At 40.4% G+C, this 22,369-nt stretch overlaps 1 protein-coding gene across 2 annotated transcripts in view; it reads left to right on the top strand.

The window, feature by feature from the left end:
• Window positions 1-11,735: 11,735 nt before the first annotated feature.
• pex14 (peroxisomal biogenesis factor 14) overlaps window positions 11,736-22,369 on the top strand; it is an 82,919-nt gene continuing 72,285 nt past the window's right edge. The window contains exons 1-2 of one of the 2 annotated variants that reach the window (XM_027170362.2): window positions 11,736-11,864; window positions 14,794-14,838. In XM_027170362.2, coding sequence (XP_027026163.2) covers window positions 11,838-11,864; window positions 14,794-14,838 — 72 coding nt within the window. In that variant the 5' untranslated portion in view covers window positions 11,736-11,837. Of the gene's footprint in view, window positions 11,874-14,793; window positions 14,839-22,369 lie in introns of both variants that reach the window. The other variant, XM_027170361.2, reaches the window with a different exon arrangement.

Raw genomic sequence — 22,369 nt, 5'->3', positions numbered from 1 at the left:
GGAAACAGTGCAAAACTCTTACAGTACAATAAAATACGTGCACAGTTCTTTGATGAATAATAAAGTGCAATAATGAAAGACAGCAGCAGAAAAGAGGTATGTTTTTGGAACTGTACAGCAGCAGTCTGAAAAATAATGGGAGTGCAATGATGTAGTGGCATGATATGGTGCTTACACAGCTGGAATATGGATTGGGGCAAAGCAAGGAACAGGAATGAAGTGAAAAAAAAGGATATAAATGGACCATTTTCTAAGACCAGATGAAAAGACAGTGGAGCCAGGAAGCACTGAGTACAGAGAGTGACAAAATCAAACTAGGAGCAAAAGTTCAGGGACAAGCTGAACAGTGAAGTGACCAGAGCAGTGGTGGAGGCAGTTTCAGGATGTTGGTTCTGCTGTTCAGCCCTTTTGATGTGGGATGGACAATTAAACATTCTCATATTTATAAACTTGCCCTGTGATGGGTTGGCACTCCGTCCAGGGTGTATCCTGCCTTGATGCCCGATGACGCCTGAGATAGGCACAGGCTCCCCGTGACCCGAGAAGTTCGGATAAAGCGGTAGAAAATGAATGAATGAATGAATGAATGAATATTCATAAACTTGCCCTGTGATGGGTTGGCACTCCGTCCAGGGTGTATCCTGCCTTGATGCCCGATGACGCCTGAGATAGGCACAGGCTCCCCGTGACCCGAGAAGTTAGGATAAAGCGGTAGAAAATGAATGAATGAATGAATGAATATTCATAAACTTAGCATTGAGAAGTTTACCAGGGAACGAACACATGATTCAAATATGGTGCTTTAACCATATTGTATAATGATATTTAGTAGAAATGATATCAGATTGACTGAAGAGTTCTTTCAAAGTCTCAATCCCACAGAGAAAGACAGCACTCATTTTTGTTGTTACTGATTTCAGTTAATAATACAGTTAATCCTTAACACAGGTGTACCACAGGGCTGTGTGCTGAGCCCATTCCTCTATTCCCTCTATACTCATGACTGCAGGCCTAAGCATGGATCTAACTCCATAATCAAGTTCCTCATCACCAACAACGATGCGACAGCCTACAGAGAAGAGGTACAGCATCTGGCCGCATGGTGTGCAGACAACAACCTGCTCCTTGACACCAGCAAAACAAAGGAGCACATCATAGACATCAGGAGGGAAAGAAGAGGCACACACGCCCCCATCCAGTCAATAGCACCTGTATATTTGTCAATATAATATATAACACCGTGTATATTTCATGTCTATAGCACCCAACCTGTATAATCACACCTATATATCCATAGCATATTTATCTGTATAGTATCCTGTTCATACTGAAAATACTGTAATCATACTGTAAATACTGTACATCTTGCACTTGCTGCGTGTTGCTCTTCTGTTGCCTTGTACATGTGTAATGACAATAAAGTTGAATCTGATCTCATCTAATCTAATCTAATACAGTTGCTCCGCATTTTTATGCATGTGTTTAAAAAACATTTTATTTATGTTTATCACATCACATTTTATTTATCATTTTATTCAGTGATCTCTATTTCATATAAAGTCTATTTAAATCAATTCATCTCAATTTCACTCTTTTTCATTTGTTTATTCTTTTTTATTTACCACTTTTTTAGATGCTTTGCCTAACAGTGCACTTACATATAGGAGTGAAATATTCGCTCAAAAAAATGTAAGCCTTTTGTTTGTCTTCCTCTGCTGGTCAGACTGAAAATCATTCTCTAAAATCACTATGGAAGCCAAGGAACATGTGGATATGTTGAGATCTGGATCTTGATCTTATCTTATCTTGATCTTATTAAGATTATCATATAAGATCATTTCTAATAGTTATACACGTTTGCTCAAATTGAGATTTGTTCTCAATCTCTTCATCTCTTTCATTATGCCACAAAAACCGAAGGTTTTTCTGTGGTTTTAAGTCACAGTATATTTTAGACATTTGGATGCTGGATGTTAGATTTAATAATCAGATCTGTAAACTAGGCTAAACCTAGATACAAAATGGTGATTTAAAGCAGTGGTGTAGGGTTTCCATCGTTAACATGCAACAATGCATATTAGGTCATATTAGATATTAAATGCTTAAAATATGGGTAAAATATAATAATAATAATAATAATAATAATAATAATAATAATAATAATAATAATAATAATAATAATAATAGAAAGTAGCTCAACAGTTTAACCACTGAGATAAGCTATCATTGTTTTGCATGCTTTGTGTATTTAATAAACTAATGATATACAGGTTAATTGGGTTTAAGTTTAGAGGCCTTGGTGGTCCAGGGACAAGAATGAGCCGTTCAAAATGAGGGGATTGCTCAGGAAGGACATGGTAAAGTAAATCCTGTGCCAAAATCAAGATATGTGGTTTATATAATTCAATGTGGCAACTCTGAACCGGGAGAAGCCAAATTTAGGCAAAATCTGTGATGCGAAAATCTACATTCATTCATTCATTCATTTTCTACCGCTTATCCGGACTTCTCGGGTCACGGGGAGCCTGTGCCTATCTTAGGCATCATCGGGCATTGAGGCAGGATACACCCTGGACGGAGTGCCAACCCATAGCAGGGCACACACACACACTCTCATTTACTCACGCAATCACACACTACGGACAATTTTCCAGAGATGCCAATCAACCTACCATGCTTGTCTTTGGACCGGGGGAGGAAATTGTTTTAAAATGACAAACATAAATGTTAGTTATAACGACTTTGAATAAATGACGTTTTAATTTTTTTTATTATTAAGAAAATAAACAATACTGCATTAATCTCTCTCTCACTCACACACACACACACACACACACACACACACACACACACACACACACACCATAGTGAGTCGTCATGTAAAAATAAATACATCATGAATGTAAATATAAAACCTTTATACATTATAATTGACACTTACAATAATAATAGACAATCAACTCAAGAGATCATAATATTTGAAATCATTTGAGACGATGAAGAGAAAATGAATAATCACATTATTACAGGGAAAAGAAGGAACAGAATGAGGTTTACTTTTACACTTTCACCACATAGAGCTACTAAGCAACTGAGCAGTGATGATGTCTTTTTTTTTTTTTTAATCTTTTTAAACATCTTGAAATAAAATCTTTTGAACATCTTTTACCATTAAGAAAAAAAAACCATAGGTTTTGAACATCATTTTATCTTTAAACATATTATTTACACATCACTGGTCATCATTGACTTCTCCTTTCATCATCTACTTTAGCAATTGTATAAAGTCAGGGTCATCTGTTTGAACTGAACACTAATCTGTCATCATATACAATCAGGTGGTGTCCTGAATACAATCATAAGGAATGTCATCATATACAATCATGTGGTGTCCTGAATACAATCATAAGGAACGTCATCATATACAATCCTGTGGTGTCCTGAATACAATCATAAGGAACGTCATCATATACAATCATGTGGTGTCCTGAATACAATCATAAGGAATGTCATCATATACAATCAGGTGGTGTCCTGAATACAATCATAAGGAACGTCATCATACAATCATGTGGTGTCCTGAATACAATCATAAGGAATGTCATCATATACAATCATGTGGTGTCCTAAATACAATCACAAGGAGTGTCATCATATACAATCAGGTGGTGTCCTGAATACAATCATAAGGAGTGTCATCATATACAATCATGTGGTGTCCTGAACACAATCATAAGGAGTGTCATCATATACAATCAGGTGGTGTCCTGAATACAATCATAAGGAATGTCATCATATACAATCATGTGGTGTCCTGAACACAATCATAAGGAGTGTCATCATATACAATCAGGTGGTGTCCTGAATACAATCATAAGGAATGTCATCATATACAATCATGTGGTGTCCTGAACACAATCATAAGGAACGTCATCATATACAATCATGTGGTGTCCTGAATACAATCACAAGGACCTTTAAACATGTGTAGTAGTAACATCGGGACAAGCTTAATGATAAATATGAATAGATATGAACTTTGTGGAGCAACAGGTACTGATTTGTCTGAAACAGTCTACAGTCTCCATATGGGCATGTGGTTTTCCCCCTTTTTCCTTCTTCTTACCCCCCTCCACACAGTCTCTTTTGCCCTGGCTTTGGCCGAGTATTTAGTGACGTGACATACGGCGACCCATACTCAGAATTCATTTCACTGCATTTAACCCATCCAAAGTGCACACACACAGCAGTGAACACACACACCGTGAACACACACCATGAACACACACCAGGAGCAGTGGGCAGCCATTTATGCTGCGGCGCCCGGGGAGCAGTTGGGGGGTTCGGTGCCTTGCTCAAGGGCACCTCAGTCATGGCCAGCCCGAGACTCGAACCCACAACCTTAGGGTTCGAACCTTAACTCTCTAACCATTAGACCACGACTTGGTGTTGGGCTACCAATAAGAAGGTTGTGAGTTCAATCCCAGGTCCACCAAGCTGCCACTGTTGGCCCTTAACCCTCAATTGCTCAGTTGTATAAAAGTGAGATAATATAAGTCACTCTGGATATAAGGGCTTGTGCCAAAATGCTGTAAATGTAAATGTTCTCATAGAGGTGGCCCTAAAGCCTTAAAGTATCCTTAATTTAATTAAACTTTGCAAGAAAATGAATGAATGAATGAAGAAAATCGTCGTTAATTGTTAAATAGCTCTAAATGTGTTAGTAACAACAACGTCTTACATAGAAACACTCCCGACAGTTAGCTAAGCTACTGTTAGCTAAGTTAGCTATGGTTACATAGAGTGCACGCGCGGTTTTCACCGTTATATTTTAAACCAAGCTTTCTTTCAAATTTAACGGTAAAAACCGTCACCGTTTCTTCAGGACTTCGTCAGTACTTCCTAAATAGTACCTTTTTGTCCTATTTAGAAAGTGCTAAAGAGACTGAAGTATTAAATAAGTGGAGGTGAAGGAAACCATCACAACAACCATGAGGATTTAAATCGAGGAAATACTCAAGCTCATATTCAGACAGATGTCCAGAGTTCATCACAGAGCCGAGTGTGTTTACAGTAAACAGAGACATGTCTCAGTGACTCGTAATCGTTCGCCGTTATTTACACCTAACTTTCCTCACAAGCCCGAGAGTCCCGCGATAACGGTCACGTCACAGTGAAACGTTTTGCGCATGCGCGAATCGGCAAAGCCATGAGAATTCCATACAACGCCTTCCATTGCATCATTATGACGTTCCCTGTGACGTCATAAATTGTGAATCGAATTGTCATACGCAATAGATTCTATATCGCCAAATTTCATGTTTCAGAGAGAAACGAAGCAAATGGTTTGTCCCAGGATGACAAGATTTGTGTAATAAATGGAATACAAGGCAATTGAAAATCAGTTGTATTCAGGATCTACACCTTCAAGGGTTCCTCAGCCTGGTGTTAAGGTGAGCTTCAATAATGCTAAACAAGGCATAAGAAAGCACTATCCTGAAATTCCAATCTGGTCAGCGCCTGATAATGGCAGGATGGATTACTACAGACAGAGTAAAAAAAAGCATGCACTGTTTGCGCACCAGCATGGCTTTATTATTGAGGGAATGGATGACATCACCCCCCTTTCCTGTCCACGTCTGATTAAAAGTATTTTAAATTCTGTCAATAATACAACAACGAACCGAAAGCTGATCAGAGAATTAAGTGAGATGAGAACTGGTTACCAGAGGAGGACTGAATCACAGGTGCCATGGTTCTTTACTAATGTCAAGGAGCAGCAGGACATTACCTCCTCTGAGATCGGTATAACACCTATGGTTTATACTCCAGTTAATTTGGTTCCAGATATAGAAGTGAACCAAAAGCTGCTCAGAAGACCAACTGAGTTGAGCAGCGGTTACAAGTGGAGGACCCACTATGACACACGTGTTCAAACCTTGACTGTAACTCAGAGCAAACTGTTTGAAAAGAAGAAAAGGACAAGAAGTGAACTAAATAAGCTACCGATTGGTCACCATTGGAGGACTGATAAGCCACAGATCTCTTCTGATCATTTCGAGGGGCAGCAGGACGTTAGCTCTTCTAAGACTCTTATTCCACCTTTGGTTGATACTACGAACATCTTGGTGCAGAAAACCACTAAGGGTAGCTTCAAGGAGCAGCAGGATGTCAGCTTATCTGAGACACAATATCCACCTTTGACTGGAACACCAACCAACTTATTCAAAAAGAAGGTGTCAGTGAAAGGACTAAATAAGATACAAATTCGTCAGCCTACAAGGACTGAAAAACCTCAGAATGATGAAGATTTCAAGAAGCAGCAGGACATTAGCTCCTCTGAGACACTTCTTTTACCTTCAATTCCAACAAAGGATTTACAGTCGATCAAAGGAATAACTGGTCATGTGAGGAGGACTGAAATGAGAGAGCGCTCCAGCTGTAACGTTAAAGAGCAGCAGGACACTAGCTCCTCCAAGATAAGTCTTCCTTTGATTTCAACTTCAACCAGTTTGGTCAGAAATACAACCAGGTGCCGAATGTCGATCATAGGACTAAATGAGATATATATGAGTCACCAGAAAGAGAAGAAACGATTAAGGTGAAGCAACTGTCCAACCACAGCCCACGTTCGACCATGACCCAGAAAAAAAGTTGACTTTATATAAAAAGTCTTGATTCTGTAAATAAAAACAAAAAATAAATAAATAAATAGATAAAAATAAATAAATAGATGAATAAATAAATAAAAGCCTTGTGTGTTTTTTTCATATACTAGACTAACCTCCTCAACAAGGTTTTTAGACTTTTAGTACTTATAGACGCTGACCAGTGAACCAATATGAAGATGTAGTCATTGATAGTCAATTAACTGGACCAAATGGATGACTGGTTACCAGAGGAGGACTGAATCACAAATGCCATGGTTCTTTAATAATGTCAAGGAGCAGCAGGACCTCCTCTGAGATCGGTATAACACCTTTGGTTGATACTCCAGTCAATTTTGCTCAAATTACAACAGCATCTGAGCTGAGCAGTAGTCACAGAAAGAGGACAATAACTTTGACTGGAACCAAATAGAGTAAACTGTTTGAAAAGGAGAAATGGGCAAGGAGAGGTCTAAAAAAGCTTCCAACTAGTCACCAAAGGAGGACTGATCTCTTCTGGGATAGGTCTTTTACCTTTGGTTGATACTCCAGTCAATTTGGTTCAAAATAGAAACGTGAACCAAAAGCCGCTCAGACCAACCGAGTTGAGCGGCGGTCACAAGACGAAAACCGACTCCTCTGACACACGTGTTCAAACCTTGACTATGACTCAGAGCAAACTGTTTGAAAAGAAGAAAAGGACAACATTTGTGGATCAAATTCAATACAAGGCAACAGAGAATCACATGTATTCAAGACCTACACCAACTGATGATGTAACGGATCAGCAAAGATTTTTTTGTGGATTCACTGTTGAGGGAAGCAATGACATTACATCAATTTCCTGACCACATCTGATCAGAACTATGTTCAGTTTAACATTTAAATGTCTTTGAATGGCGTAGTCAAAGCCCATACCTCAATACAATTGGGAATCTGTGGCACGACTTGAATATTGCTGTGCACTAACGCAATCTAAATGTCAAGCTGGAGCAGTTTTACTGTGAAGAATAGGCAAAAATCCCAGTGCCTGTATGTGCTAAGCTAATAGAGACATACCCCAAGACAGCAAAAGGTGGCTAAATACTTATCCACTTTCCAGATTTCTGCTTATTTGTATTAATTATTGTACTTTCAAAATCATAAGCGTGTTGTGGAAATCCAATGGTACAAACTCTCTTAAAAAATCCATTTTAATTCAAGGATGTAATGCAGAAAAACAGGACAAACATAACTGTAAGTAATGAGCTAGCTTTAAGAGCTTGAAGATTCAAATAAAAAGGGGTTAAAATAGGCAAACTTTGAAAAGAGTCAAACGTCATGATAACTCTTGTAAATACAACTTAATACAATTCACATTAAAAAAAGGGTCACCTCAAAAGTTTGCTTTTTTTAAGTTGTCTTTTTTAGGTGCTTCACCCAACAGTGCTGCTGTAATTCAGTCACATCTGGGAGTGAAATATTAGCTCAAGAAATTTATCCTTGTGTTTGTCTTCCTCTGCTGGTCAGACTGAAACATGTGGATATGTTGAATCCTAGATCTCCGATCTTAATTATCATTATGCCACTAAAAACAAAGGTTTTGCTGTGGTTTTAAGTCACTTATACATTTGGGTGTTGCTTGTTAGATTTAGCAATCAGATCAGTAAACTATTCTAAACCTAGATACAAAAAAAGCTTTCTCCATGAACTAGGTCTAACTTCCATCAACAATCTACAGTGGTGTGAAAAAGTGTTGGCCTGATTTTTTATTTTTTTTTTCACACATTTGTCACACTTTAATGTTTCAGATCATCAAACAAATTCAAATATTAGTCAAAGATAACACAAGTAAACACAACATGCAGTTTTTAAATGAAGGTTTTTGTTATTAAGGGAAAACAAAATCCAAACCCACATGGCCTTGTGTGAAAAAGTGAGAAAGAAAGTAATTGAGATCTGTCAGTCTGGAAAAGGTTATAAAGCCATTTCTAAAACTTTGGGACTCCAGCGAACCACAGTGAGAGCCATTATCCACAAATGGTGAAAACATGGAATATGTGAGCCATGAGTGTTCAGGAAGGTTCACCAAGCAACATAAAAAAGTCAACTTAAAAAACAAGAACTTAATAATCTTATTATAATTATAAATTTAATAATAATAATAATAATTCTGTTAATGTCCAAGGAAACCTCATCAAACGAAATAACAATCCCAATATCAAGAACTCAGAGACCATCCAATCTCATACATACCAGATCATTCTTTCACTCATCACTTGCAGATCCAGACACACATGACATTAATAATTTAATCATATCAAACTACCAAAATGAACTTAGGGACATCCAAAGTCCAGAGATAACCTAACAGATCCAGAAGAGATTTTTAACATGTAACAAAATGCCTCATAATAAAGCACCAGGTCCTGACAGTTTTCAAGCTGAATTCTGTAAACTGCACTATTATGGCACCATTAATTAATAGATCAGTATCAAAATTAAACAGAAAATAACTCTACTGAAATAAACGTATCCTACCAGTACATCACATCACCTGAAACCCAACAAACACCCCATTCGAACCTTCTAGTTACTGTTATACCTCACTAATTAAAACAGACACAAAATTAATAAAAAATACTTATTAATAATATGCTGGTAACATTTTACTGTTCACACAGAAACCAACAAATTTAATACCTGGAACTATTTACACAAGTGAAAAATATCCTAAACCGTCACTTCTCAATTAACTGGACCAAATCTGCTATTCCTCCTCTCAACATGAAATTCCCTGAAACTACAGTACAATCTCTACAATAAGCATCGACTACTACATCACTTAATGTCAAAATATCCACCAAGCTGTCAGACCTACATAAAATCAACTGTCACCCTTTACTGAACACTATAAATAATGAGCTAGATTTAAACGAAGAGCCAACTTCAAGTAGTTAAGAAAGAGGTCAAGGTAAAAAAAAGTGTAAATGAAGAGTAAACTTAATGAATGGAAAGAGGCTATTTAAATAAAAGAGAAAACGTAAAAACTACTACTACTACATCTACTTCTACTAATAATAATAGTCAGTTTCAAATGACAAGAAGTCAAGGTTGTAAACTCAAAAAAATAAATCTAAATTATCTGCTGTGTGTGTGTGTGTGTGTGTGTGTGTGTGTGTGTGTGTGTGTGTGTGTGTGTGTGTGTGTGTGTGTGTGTGTGTGTGTGTGTGTATACTGTATAACTGTGCCCTGTGAGGGATTGGCACTCCTTTCAAGGTGTCCCATGCCTTGTGCCCTGTGTAACCCTGAGGCTCAGGCTCCCCATGACCCTGTGTCAACTTTTAATGAAAATAGATAACTTTAATAGAAAGAAAGAGTCAAGTTAAAAAATAGCCAATTTTATATTAAAAGATGATTTAAATGAATGAATCCAGGCTCTGGCTCCCCATGACCCCTGTGTAGGTTAAGTGGACTGCACATCAGGGGTGTGTGAATGGCCCAGGGAAGGCAGAAGGGTTTGATCATTCTGACTGATGACTGATTAATCTGAGGGAAGAAAGTGTCTTGAAGACCTCTGGTGGTATCATGGATGTTGCTGTAATTTCTGTCAGATGGCAGGAGAGGGAAGAGTCCATAGAATGGGTGGGAGGGGTCTTCTGCAATACTGGTGGCTTTGTGCATGCAGTGATTTTTTTTAAAGTGTTGGTGGTGGCTTGCCAAAGCCTGATCATCTTTTCAGCTGCTCTCACAATCCTCTGTACAGTATTGTATTCAGAGGCTGTGCAATGGTCTGGATGCTCTCTAGTAGGTGATAAGGATGCGAGGTGGGAATTTGGCTCTATTTAGCCTCAACAAGAACTGGAGGCACTGCAGGGTCTTCTTGGTGCTGAGAGTCAATGAGAGTTCCTCTATCATGTGTAGATATACTTGGAGCATTTGATTGTCTCCACATTTGTTTTGTTGATGTGCAGTGCAAGTTTACTCGAGTCCTCCTGAAGTTCACAATTATCTGTTTACAGGGCTCGTTCTTGACGTCAGACGAGAGTGACATTTCCAACCCCCCAGCGAACCCCCCCCCCCCCCCAAAAAAAGTTTCACCAGCATCACTGACCTTATTTTAACTAAATCCAAAGTATTTGTTCGATTTTCATTTATTAATTTGAGTGTGTGTGCGTGTGTGTGTGTGTGTGGGGGAGAGAGAGAGAGAGAGAGAGAGAGAGAGAGAGAGAGAGAGAGAGAGAGAGAGAGAGAGATATTGAGATTATGACTGGTGTTGTTTATTGTAAGTGTTTGTTGCCTTTTTGGACTCCTTTATCATTTGTAATGTTGCTCCCATTTAAAACAGACATTTTTAGTGTCATGATTGAGGACAATGTCCTGTCCAGAGACAAGCTGTTTTGTGTTGATGTTTTGTTCAAACTGACCATCGAAAATAACCTCTCTAATGAATATTTTTTTTTTTCATTGGTTGTTGCGTTAAATCTTACCCATTTACAATAGTGCTATTTTCTGATTGGCTATTGTGTAGCCTCTTGTTTTGATTGGCTGATAAGTGTCAGGCTCGACTAAGAACTCCAGGTGACGCGCTTGACTCCTGCGCGGTTCCATAGAGACAGCGGTGCGGACAGATACATTTTGGGCCCTGTGGCACATTAAATATATGATAAATAGTCAAAAAGTTTTTCTGCATGAGAAATACAATGTGTGGCGGGAGACCGTGACAAAAGACCAAAATGCGTGACTGTCACTCTCAGTGCGTGACACTTGACAGCCACTTTGCCGAATATCGACTCATCACTGCTGCAGTGAGGCTCCCAGCTGTAGTGTAATCAGAAAACATGATGATGTGATTTTGAACTGTACTTTTTCACAGTAGTGAGCCTGCGGTGTTAACGGCAGTGGACGGAGCATACAACCCTGTGGAGTTCAGGGTGGTGAAACTTTGTTTTCCTACGTTATACTGTATATTCTCTCCCTCTCTCTTAATTAATAAGAACTAATCCGAGTACATTTCTCTAGTTTCTACACTTTAACTAAAACAAACGAATTGCATTATTATTTTTTTTGGTCTGGTGCAACCTGATGATTACTATAACACCTTAGCATCTCTGTATCGACTATTTGGTCTGCGCCAGGCTCGAGTAATCGCTGCCATATACACTTCACTTTAGATTTTAACCTAGCTAACTGCACAGGCTGCAGTGGAAGATGGCATCATCGGAACAGTCAGAGCAGGTAGTCTCAGTATGTCAGCATATACGATTATTGCATGATTTAATCCGTACACGTGTTCTGTCAACCCACGATGACATTAGCATGTTGAAGAAAAGTTTTATCGCACTTAATGTCTGCTAGCTGGCTAGCTGTTTCTGACAGGTGTTAGCTATCAATAACATGACTCGATGGAGCTTTATCATCACGTTACGAGTGTTGAAATAATGTTTTTGCTCGTGACACGTGGACAAATGCAGTGGATCACGTTTTTTTTGCACGTATAGCGAGTTAGGAAGCGAACCGTGTGTGCATTCTCTGTTAGCCTAGCCTAGCCTAGCCTAGCCTAGCCTAGTTCAGAGTCCACGAATCTGACAGCTAGCATGCTAACAGAGCCACACTCTCAGGTTGCCCAGCTACAGCACACAGTTTTAAGGTTAAAAACTCTGCTCTGTTCATCAGTATCGATCTTGTGTTGCAATATTTCACACCACACCACTGTGACATGAATCTTGAATCTGATTGGTCAGAAACTGTTGATTTTATTTCTATAGCAGCATCTCAGACAGTAGTCAAGGTGCAAAGGCACATGTTTGTATCATAACAATCAAGGTGTCCAAACAAAAAGTGCAGATTTGTCCACATCAAAATATCAGCCTGCTCGTCAGTCACCAAATATTATTGACGAGTCACAAAAAAAAACAAAAAACCTCTTTTTAGCTTTAAATTTGACAGTTTTTACATCCGAATGTAAATGAAGAATTACAGCACTTAATTCATACATGCAGAGTTCTGTTTGAGGAACCAAAATAACTTAGACGACCTAACATCCTTATTCGTGAATGATTTTACAAGCTTCGTGATTAAACAAAATCTCCACTTATAATGTTATTAAAGTCATATGCAGACTTTCTGGCCACTTATCATAAACTCAGGCCAATTAACATCTGTCACATCTGCTGCATTTATTACTTGGGCAAGACTTTTGACACCCTGGATTACGTTATCGTTCCTGTTATGTATTTGTCGATACGTCGAAGGGTTTTCTTGGTGTTGAGAAATTTGTGGAAAAATCTGAAAAATCAAGCTAAATAAATGTCTTCTCACAGAAATTGTCACTGTAAGGGTGGGTCGTATCACAGTTTCCAAAAGTGTTTGATGTTTCGTGATTATAAATATATTATATGGGTTTGTGCATTTCCAAAACAGCAGGTCTTGTAGCGTGTTTACGGACGCAGTAGACAGTACCGATCGTAAGTAGTCAACAGTTTGAAAAAGAGAAGAAAGCAAGCTGGTTGAGGCACCGTGATGCCCTAAGTAACGTTCTGCTGGGAAATCTCAGTACTTGGTTTGCACCAGTGTTTAGGTAGGTGGTACGTATCAAAATAACATCCGCATGAAGGCCAGAAATTAAGGTTTCTCAGCAGAACTTTGCCGGCTTGCCTTCTTCCCAGGTAACTGACACACACACGTCTGTCCACACGATGTAAAAGAAAACATGATTCATCAGACCAGGCCACCTTCTTTTATCGCTTCATGGTGAAGTTCTGACACTCATGTGCTGCTTTCAGTGGTGTATAGGGTTAGAATGGGCACACTGACTGGACTGCTGATACACACCTCATACACTGCAAGCATTGATGCTCTGTGTATCCTGACACCTTACTATCATAGCCAGCATTAGCTTTTTCAGCAGTTTGTGCTACAGTAGCTCTTCTTTGGGATTGATCCAGACAGACTAGATTTCATCTCTGTACACATCATTGAGCCTTGGGATCTCATGACCCTGTCCCTGGATCGTCGGTTGTCCTTGTCCCGCATTTGGTAGATAGTCCACTACATAACAAGGAACACGTCACAAGCCCTGCTGTTTTGGAGATGTTCTGACCAGGTTATTCAGAAATCACACTTTAGCTCTCGTCAAAGTCACTCAGTATCTTACACTCGCTGATTTTTCCTGCTTCCAACACATCAAATTTTACTGATTGACTTGCTGCCTCCAACCTTTTGACAGGTACCTTCATTTTTGTGTCACAAGACAATGTTATTGACTTGCCTTTAGTTTTAATGTTATGGCTAATCGCTATATAAAATAATATAAAGTATAGTACCCCCCCCCCCCCCCCCCAACTGCTCCCCGGGCACCGCAGCATAAATGGCTGCCCACTGCTCCGGGTGTGTGTTCACGGTGTGTGTGTGTTCACTGCTGTGTGTGTGTGTGTGAGCACTTTGGATGGGTTAAACGCAGAGAACAAATTCTGAGTATGGGTCACCGTACTTAGCCGTATGTCACGTCACTTCACTTTCATGGAAAAAGGGATAAGCTTTTTGTTAAATCACACTGACGTTATGTTGTTTTGAAGCTGTAGAGAAGAGAAACCTTGCAGAAACCAAGTGAATTCTCACTGAAAGCTTTACTGAAGCATTTTAACTCGTCTGTATACAGGAATATGATCAGCTCCTTGGGTTTAAATCCACAAATCTGTCACTCACTCATGCATATGTATTTTCATAGAATCATTAATGACTTCCGTCACCTACGCCGTGTGATTATCGGAGGATTTGTCAGAAGGCGATAGAAGAGTTAGTGTGTTATGTAATTATCTCCATCCTTAAAGTTCACACAATATAGTGATAGTAAAACAGTATCGTGATAGAATATTTATGTAAATAAGCGATTTTTACCTCACGTTGCCGTGTGTTAAGGAAAAACTCGCTCGAGTTTGTTTCGATTCGCGCTCCAGATTTTTCTTCGAGGAGAATTTTTGCAAACAATAAACGCGTTGGAAAAATTTGACACGGTTATTTAAATTATGTGATCGATATCGTCTGACAACCTGCTATGAAAAAGGAATCAAAATAAATAAGTGAAGTTTGTGGAGTGTTTTGGGTGTAGTGTGTAGAAGACACCACTAGGTAGAGCTGTAATACAAATCTGCGGTTTTCTTTGCAGAACGGAATTTCAGGCAGAGAAGACGGTCCTCCACGAGAAGCTCTGGTAAGTCTTTTTACACTGGATGTCAAATCCTGTCTCACTAAAAACCTTTTACAAACAAACAACCGGAAAAAAAAAACCACCGCACAAACAAACAAAAAAATCTACAACTTTTCTATACACTTGTATGAAGAATTCTAAACAATTTTGATTTTCATGCATTTTCAACATACAACATGGTTCGTTGACTGTGTTTGGATTTGGGTGTGTTGTCTTGATCCATCCAGGTCACCAATCAAAACTGATACTGCTTATGACTAAATAAATAACCTTAGGGAAAAACCTTTACCGTGATAAAACGGTGACATTTCACAAGTACATACGCTTCTGAAAAGGACACAGAAGTGAAAGATGTTTCTCTCAACCACAGATTCTAGTGTTGTACAGTCTGGGTGTCTTCAGACTGAAAAGAATTACAGGTATATCTGACACCTCGTCTGAAACATCCGCTGTTTATGTTTCATTTACGCTCCATCTACACCCATGGGTCTGTATCTACATTATACAAAATGTCTGAATCCAGCCTCAGCGATAGCTGTCGGATTTTCCCAGACAACACACGTGTACGACTGTTATATAAAGATGAAGATTCAGGGGAGGAAAAAAGTAGCCAATGTTTTTCTGCCCAGTTTCAGTGATTCTGTCCCTAATACAGTTTCAGGGGTGGAACTTAACCTTTTTGTGCTGTTGTCGCTCATCCGCTCAGTGTTTTTTCTGTATTGTCTTGTAGTTTTTGTTTGCACTGTCTTTTTGTCCTGCACTGTATTGTCTGTTTTGTTTGTCTTGTCCTGCACTGTCTTGTTTGTCTTGTCCTGCACTGTCTTGTTTGTCTTGTCCTGCACTGTCTTGTCCTGTACTGTCTTGTTTGTCCTGTCCTGCACTGTCTTGTTTGTCCTGTCCTGCACTGTCTTGTTTGTCTTGTTCTGCACTGTCTTGTCTGTCTTGTCCTGCACTGTCTTGTCTGTCTTGTCCTGCACTGTCTTGTCTGTCTTGTCCTGCACTGTCTTGTCTGTCCTGTCCTGCACTGTCTTGTTTGTCTTGTGCTGCACTGTATTGTCTGTCTTGTGCTGCACTGTCTTGTCTGTCTTGTCCTGCACTGTCTTGTTTGTCTTGTCCTGCACTCTCTTGTCCTGTACTGTCTTGTTTGTCTTGTCCTGCACTGTTTGCACCAGGTTACACAGATGCACTTTATGTATCTAGGACTAACTTCTTATAGCTCTGTCTTAGTTCTATGTACTGTAACACCCTGATCCTGGAGACACGTTGTCTCATTTCACTGTGTACTGTAACAGCTATATATGGTTGAAATGACAATAAAAGCTTCTTGACTTGACTCATCAAGACGCAAGGTGTTGTTCATTCTGTGATGCTGTCCTGCTCGGTCGGTCGTACAGAGCGGTTAGCTGAGCTACAGCAGCCGTCCTGTCAGCTCAATCAAAGCCGTCTGACCAAACTTTTCTTACCATCAAAGCATTTCAGAGCTGCATTTTTTTCCCACCATCCTTTATTCCCCTGGGGGGGCTATAAACTCTGTGTTAACAGAATTCTGGGTTATATTGTTTCACGTTTCACACTCTTCATCCTTTACCTAAGGGTAACAATTAATCCTGGTTATACATAATCCACTGTTGCACACTGTACGTTACTAAACCATGGCTTAACCCTCTTGATTGCATATTTCTGGGGTGTCACCAAACACGGCCGAATGAATACGCCGAGTCGTCTCATGCTTTCACATCGGCGAGGGGGGGGAAAAAGAGACAGGAACGATATCGGCATTGTTATCATTAAGATATCATTCAAATCTTCTTTTGGCCTTTCGTATCCGACGTGCGTATTTCCCCCTCACTATGTCATGAGTATTTTGCTGGTGGTTTTTTTCTTGCACCGCAGTGCAGTATCGAGTATTCTGAATTACTCAAACAAACCCACCAGGCAGTAAGAGACAGTCACTGAGGTCACTTACCACCGCCGTACTTTGCCGTTCTGATGTTTGATGTAAATGTTAACCGATGCCTCTGACTTGATTCTGTGTGATTTTTATATTCTGTACTGCCGCATGATCCGGTAACTGCTGCGCTCCTTTCGCAGATGGAGAGGTGTTCCTATTAAAGTGGCCAGCGAGCATATTTAAACAACACATTTATAGTCTCCTTCTACATGATTACTTTCTGAATTGTTCTCCTTTTGTTTAATCTGATTTCACGGCAAATTTAGTAAAGTACGAAACCCCCGGCTCCTAAAAACGTCGGTCGTTAAGGCGGTTCGCTTTTCCTCGACCGTCTCGCTTCTCTTTTCTCTTCTTCTCTCTTTTTGATGAGCTGCTCTTTCCCAGTTAAGTGGATTATTACAGTCCTGGATAATTCATGTCACAAGGCATTATTTGGATGAGGTGAATAATTGAAATCTGTGTCTGAAAGGATTTGATGTGGATGAGAGGAAAGGGGGACTGGTGGCAGGGCTGGTGTGAGGCGGCGTGTCAGCCGAGGCACAGCAGTCACGTTAAACTCTTCTGACTCACCTCGGTCCGTCAGGCCAGGTTTGGACCTGTGCTCTCTTTTCTCTCTGGCACGTCACTCAACTGCAGCACCAACCACGTTCCAGCTTGATGCTCGACTCTTGGGGTCCGGCCCGCCCACTGACTCACTAACAATTATTTTGTCCTTGATTTTAAGATTTTGCAAATCTCACACGCTTCCACATTAGAACCAAAACAGCATTTCTGCCGTCGGCTCAGCCACGTGAACGGCAGCGGGGCTAATGGTAGATAATTCAGGAGAAGTTTGTCATAGCTCCACATACTGGGCCAAGATGTTAAGGGTCCTTCAGCGTTGTTTCCTTTTTTTTTTTTCCTTTCACAAAAGCACATGCTATGTGAATCCTTCCCCTTAGGGATGCACATTTTTGGTTTTTAGTCGTAGCTATATTGAACAATTCTATTTTTTTTTCTGTTTTTGGTTTATTTCACCTGTTCAGAATCTGCTATTTCACACCGGGTTCCTGCAGGAACTCCCCAAAACCCTTCCAACGTCTCTTTCGCATAAACTGGAGATCAAGCCAGGCTTTAATATTATACACATACACAACATACACAAAGTACTTTGAAGCTAAGAAAATAACTGTTAATAGAAACAATCACCCAGGCTACCATTAGCCCAGTATTACGACTTTAGTGGACGTTATTGTTTAAAAAAAAAAAGTCGTAAGTTCCAATAGCGCTACATGAGACACGAGATTAGCGCCGTTTCCAAAACGAAATGCGTCACAGTGGCTTAGAGACTGTGTTTGGGGTCAGCGCTTTAATTACTGACACTTTTTCCGAATATTTAACGTTAATGTCAAAAAAGTTTTTATTTTTTAGAAATAAGCAATATCTATCAAATCCATTCATTCATTTTCTACCGCTTATCCGAACTTCTCGGGTCACGGGGAGCCTCAGGCATCATCGGGCGTCGAGGCAGGCACCCTGGACAGAGTGCCAACCCATCACAGGGCACACACACACTCTCATTCACTCACACACACACTACGGACAATTTTCCAGAGATGCCAATCAACCTACCATGCATGTCTTTGGACCGGGGGAGGAAACCGGAGTACCCAGAGGAAACCCCCGAGGCACGGGGAGAACATGCAAACTCCGCACACACAAGGCGGAGGCGGGAATCAAACCCCCGACCCTGGAGGTGTGAGGCGAACGTGCTACCCACTAAGCCACCGTGCCATCCATCCATCCATCCATCTATCTATCTATCTATCTATCTATCTATCTATCTATCTATCTATCTAGCTAGCTAGCTATCTAGCTATCTAGCTATCTATCTATCTATCTATCTATGTATCTGTATTGAAGTCTGTGTGTGTATTCAGTCCCTCAAGGACTTCACAATTCTGCTATTGTGGAAATGAACACACAATCAAGGAAAACCTGCAATTATTAAAGAAGCTTGCAAATTTCCTGGAAAGTCCTGCAGATATTCCACAGGTTTGGACCACACGGCATCTGACGTGTGAAACGTGAATAGAGACGTCATAAAAGCAATCATCGCTGTTGCCAATTTAAGCGGTTTTCTATAAAAAGCACCACGCTTCTGATGACCATGCTTACTGCCCCGCTGGGGTCGCTCTGTGTGCCCCAAATATCACCGGCCTCCTGTCGAAAGAGGCAGGGATGCAGAAGCTGAGGGAGGAGGTAAAAATGAGGAAAGGCGGGGGGAAAAAAAAAAGAGAAAGTTGTCAGAAGAACATTCCGGTCTCACTGCGACTTCAAAAGCTCCCCTTCCCCAGGATATTAAGCGACTGTGATGAAAAATTTAGCGAGCGTTAAATAAGGCGCTTTGAAGTGATCTGTTTTGGCTCAGCAGTCTACGAATTTCCGGAGCCCCTCTGCTATCGCCAGCATGTAGAGGTTTAAAAAAAAAAACACATCACAAAGCTTAGGATTCGGGCACAAATTGACAAGATGCCAACGTTAACATTCTAGCTGCTTTATCAGGCTTTCTCTCGCTGTCTTATTCACTTATCGCGTTTTTAGCGTCGTTTCTCCGGTCGGTACCTCGCGCTGCTCGTCCCTCAGCGCCCTGCAGTTACAGCTGACATCTGTTGCTTGTGTGTTGGTTTTGAAAATGAGCTGCGTTCAGCCGGGACTCGTGGAACACAGCGGCACGCAGCCGGAGGTGCTGCTCAGGACAAAAGACGACGGCCCTCCGTTTTCATATATCGGTTATGAAAGTCCAGAGATGAGAGGAGGTAGTGGCTGGTAATAAATCTGAGCCACTAATACCTTTGGTGACGCTTTGCAGCAATTTAGATCTCATTTTTGCCTGTTTTTCCACTTTTGATTATTACTTTAATTGTAATCCTTTATTGGAGCGGCCTGCAGTAAAGGGAATTATGGTCGGTATGGGGCTCCAGGCTCGGAGATAATTCAAAATTATTGAGGAAGATGGCCACTAGGAGAAGTTTGTCATAGCTCCACATACTGGGCCAAGATGTGAAGGGTCCTTCAGCATTGTTACCTTTTATTTTCCTTTTACAAAAGCACATACAATGGGAATCCTTCCCTTTAGGGATGCACATTTTTGGTTTTTAGTTGTAGCCAAAATGAGCAATTCAATTTTTTTTGTATTCTGTTTTTGGTTTATTTCACTTCATCAGAATCGCTCTGTGTCCGGAATCGAACGTAGCAGATGGTCGAGACGAACCTACTGCGTCGGAGCTGTCTGTACGCACCCGGCGTTTACACTCACCTAGCAAACTTCTGTTCTGTTTACGACGCTTTACTGTAGGAAGAATTTTTGCATTCTGCAGTATTTAAAAGTCTTATTCTGTTTGCTTGGTCTTTCGTATTCATTAGGAAATAATTCCGAATTTCTGTCATCGAACACGGATTTTGGTATCCGAGCTTTATCCTTATACCGGTGTCGATGTAAACACAATGATGGCACACTAAGGCGTGATGTCTCGTTAAGTAACCTACCTGTCCTGGTAACCGTTCCTGTTTCAGACACAGCAGCCCGAGCTCTCGTTGCCCGAACCCCCGACACCCTTTAGCCGTGGCTGTGGAGTGAGACCTTCGGTGTGGAGATGTGTTTTTAAGAGTGCCACTTGCACACTTTCCTGAGCTCTCAAAGCTTGTGCTTAATGACACAGGAAGGGCTTTATTGTTGCTGTGTTGCACTTTTCTCCCCCCCCCCCCCTTCCCTTTTTCTCTTCCCTCCCTTCGTTTCAGGATCCTTGGAGGACTCCGTATGAATTCTCACTGTCATGTCCAAGGACGAGCGGCGCAGGGTCAGCTAATTGCTTTTATGATTATGATTTCACGTCAGATTTATCGTGCGTGCTCGGATCACTTCTCGAGGGCTGCAGATGCCGGCTGCAGAAAATGAGTTTACGGCTGCTGGCTTGTTCGGGCCTCTCGCTTTAGCACAGGTGGCTCTTTTTGACTCACTACACATCACTGATTTAGAGGTGAATCATCTGCTTTTTTTCCTGTAAAAGCTTTGCTTTGTTTCCAGGCTTTCCCCCTTCGATGTATGTGGTTCTTTTCAATTTTTTTATTATTTTGTAGAATCCCCTCTTGCAGCTCTTGTTTGTTTACCGGTATGAGACGCTCTTAACACAATCGGAACAAACCGTAATTCTCAGTTTCATGTGTGAACCCGAGAAATGGCGTCTTTATGAAACCACCAGCCACCGCTTTCCTCTTGACTCCCTGACGCTCATCTGCATGAATTATTCGGATCTATTTATTTAATTAATTATTTCTATTTTTCAGATTGTACCCTGCTCTGTCTTTTTTTTTTCTTCTTTTTTCTTTTTCTTTTTCTTATTTATGACGTTAACAATTCTGTCTTTTTTTGTCGTCGTTGCTCTTCGGCTCGACGGAGACGACTGGAGTCCAGATTCTGTTATTTTGGGTTGTTTATTTCTCCGTGTCCGTTAGATCAGAGAAGCCTTATGTCTCCTCGGGTCCAGATGCGGCACATTTCTGGCCGGACATCTTCCCACATCAAAAGCCCGTTTTTTTTTTTTGTCTTCATTTTGAATTCTAATTCTGTCCTCTTTGCTGAAATACTGCAAATCATTTGACAAGCTTTCATTCAGGAAATCAGTTTTTTTTTTGTTTGTTTTTCCGTTGCAGTTTTGGGTACAATATTCCTTTTTATTTTTCAGCTTTTATTACGGGCAACAATTCCTCATCTCTCCGTACAAGTACAACACTAACTAACCATTTGTACACCATGGATTTTATTAAGAAGAATAAAAGTCTTATAGTGACACTGAGCTAACATGCTGTAATAAACTAACTAGCTTTCATACAGGCAAAGATATTATCATTCACAATTGGCCCTTAACCAGAGTTATCTTATGTATAAAGCTGAGCCACTGAGTGTTAAGGGCCTTTCTCAGGGGCCCAGGAGTGACATGATGTTGTCTTGGATTCAATCTCCTTAACCATCGAGCTACCGCCGCCCTCATCGCCGTAGATTATCGGCTCTTAACGATTCTCATCTGATATTGTTTTCTTACTGAAGCGCTTGAGTTACTTTAACACAAAAATCACTTGCAGTGCAAGAGAAATAAATAAATAAATATACGGTGTGAATATGATCGACTCAACCCTAATAATACAGTCATGTCTCTTTACCTCCAGTGTTTAACTGATGCTGAACACGTGTAGGATTTTTTTTATGAAGTTATTATTGTCACCAGCAGAGGAATCGACGAACGTCGGATCCGGTGGCGTCCCGTCAACACCGTCAGCTTTGAACACCAGGGGAAAACCCTTCAGATAATAATAGTGACGTTATAACTAAAAGTGTGATGAAGGGTTTGGGGCCAATCCCACTTTCATATCTTTAGAACCTATAATCTGCTAAAGAAAGTGGGAAAAGAGTTGTCATTTCGAATTATCAGCATCATCCACATCATCACTGGAGGGAAAAAATCACTTGTGGCATTTAAACCCGAGTCTCGTTTTGGTGTCTTCGCCGCACTGAGCTCTGTCTATGCTGACGTCAGTAGAGACGTT

This window comes from Tachysurus fulvidraco, chromosome 23, assembly GCF_022655615.1.
Source record: "Tachysurus fulvidraco isolate hzauxx_2018 chromosome 23, HZAU_PFXX_2.0, whole genome shotgun sequence".
NCBI lineage: Eukaryota > Metazoa > Chordata > Actinopteri > Siluriformes > Bagridae > Tachysurus > Tachysurus fulvidraco.
This window is presented reverse-complemented; position numbering and strand designations above follow the sequence as displayed.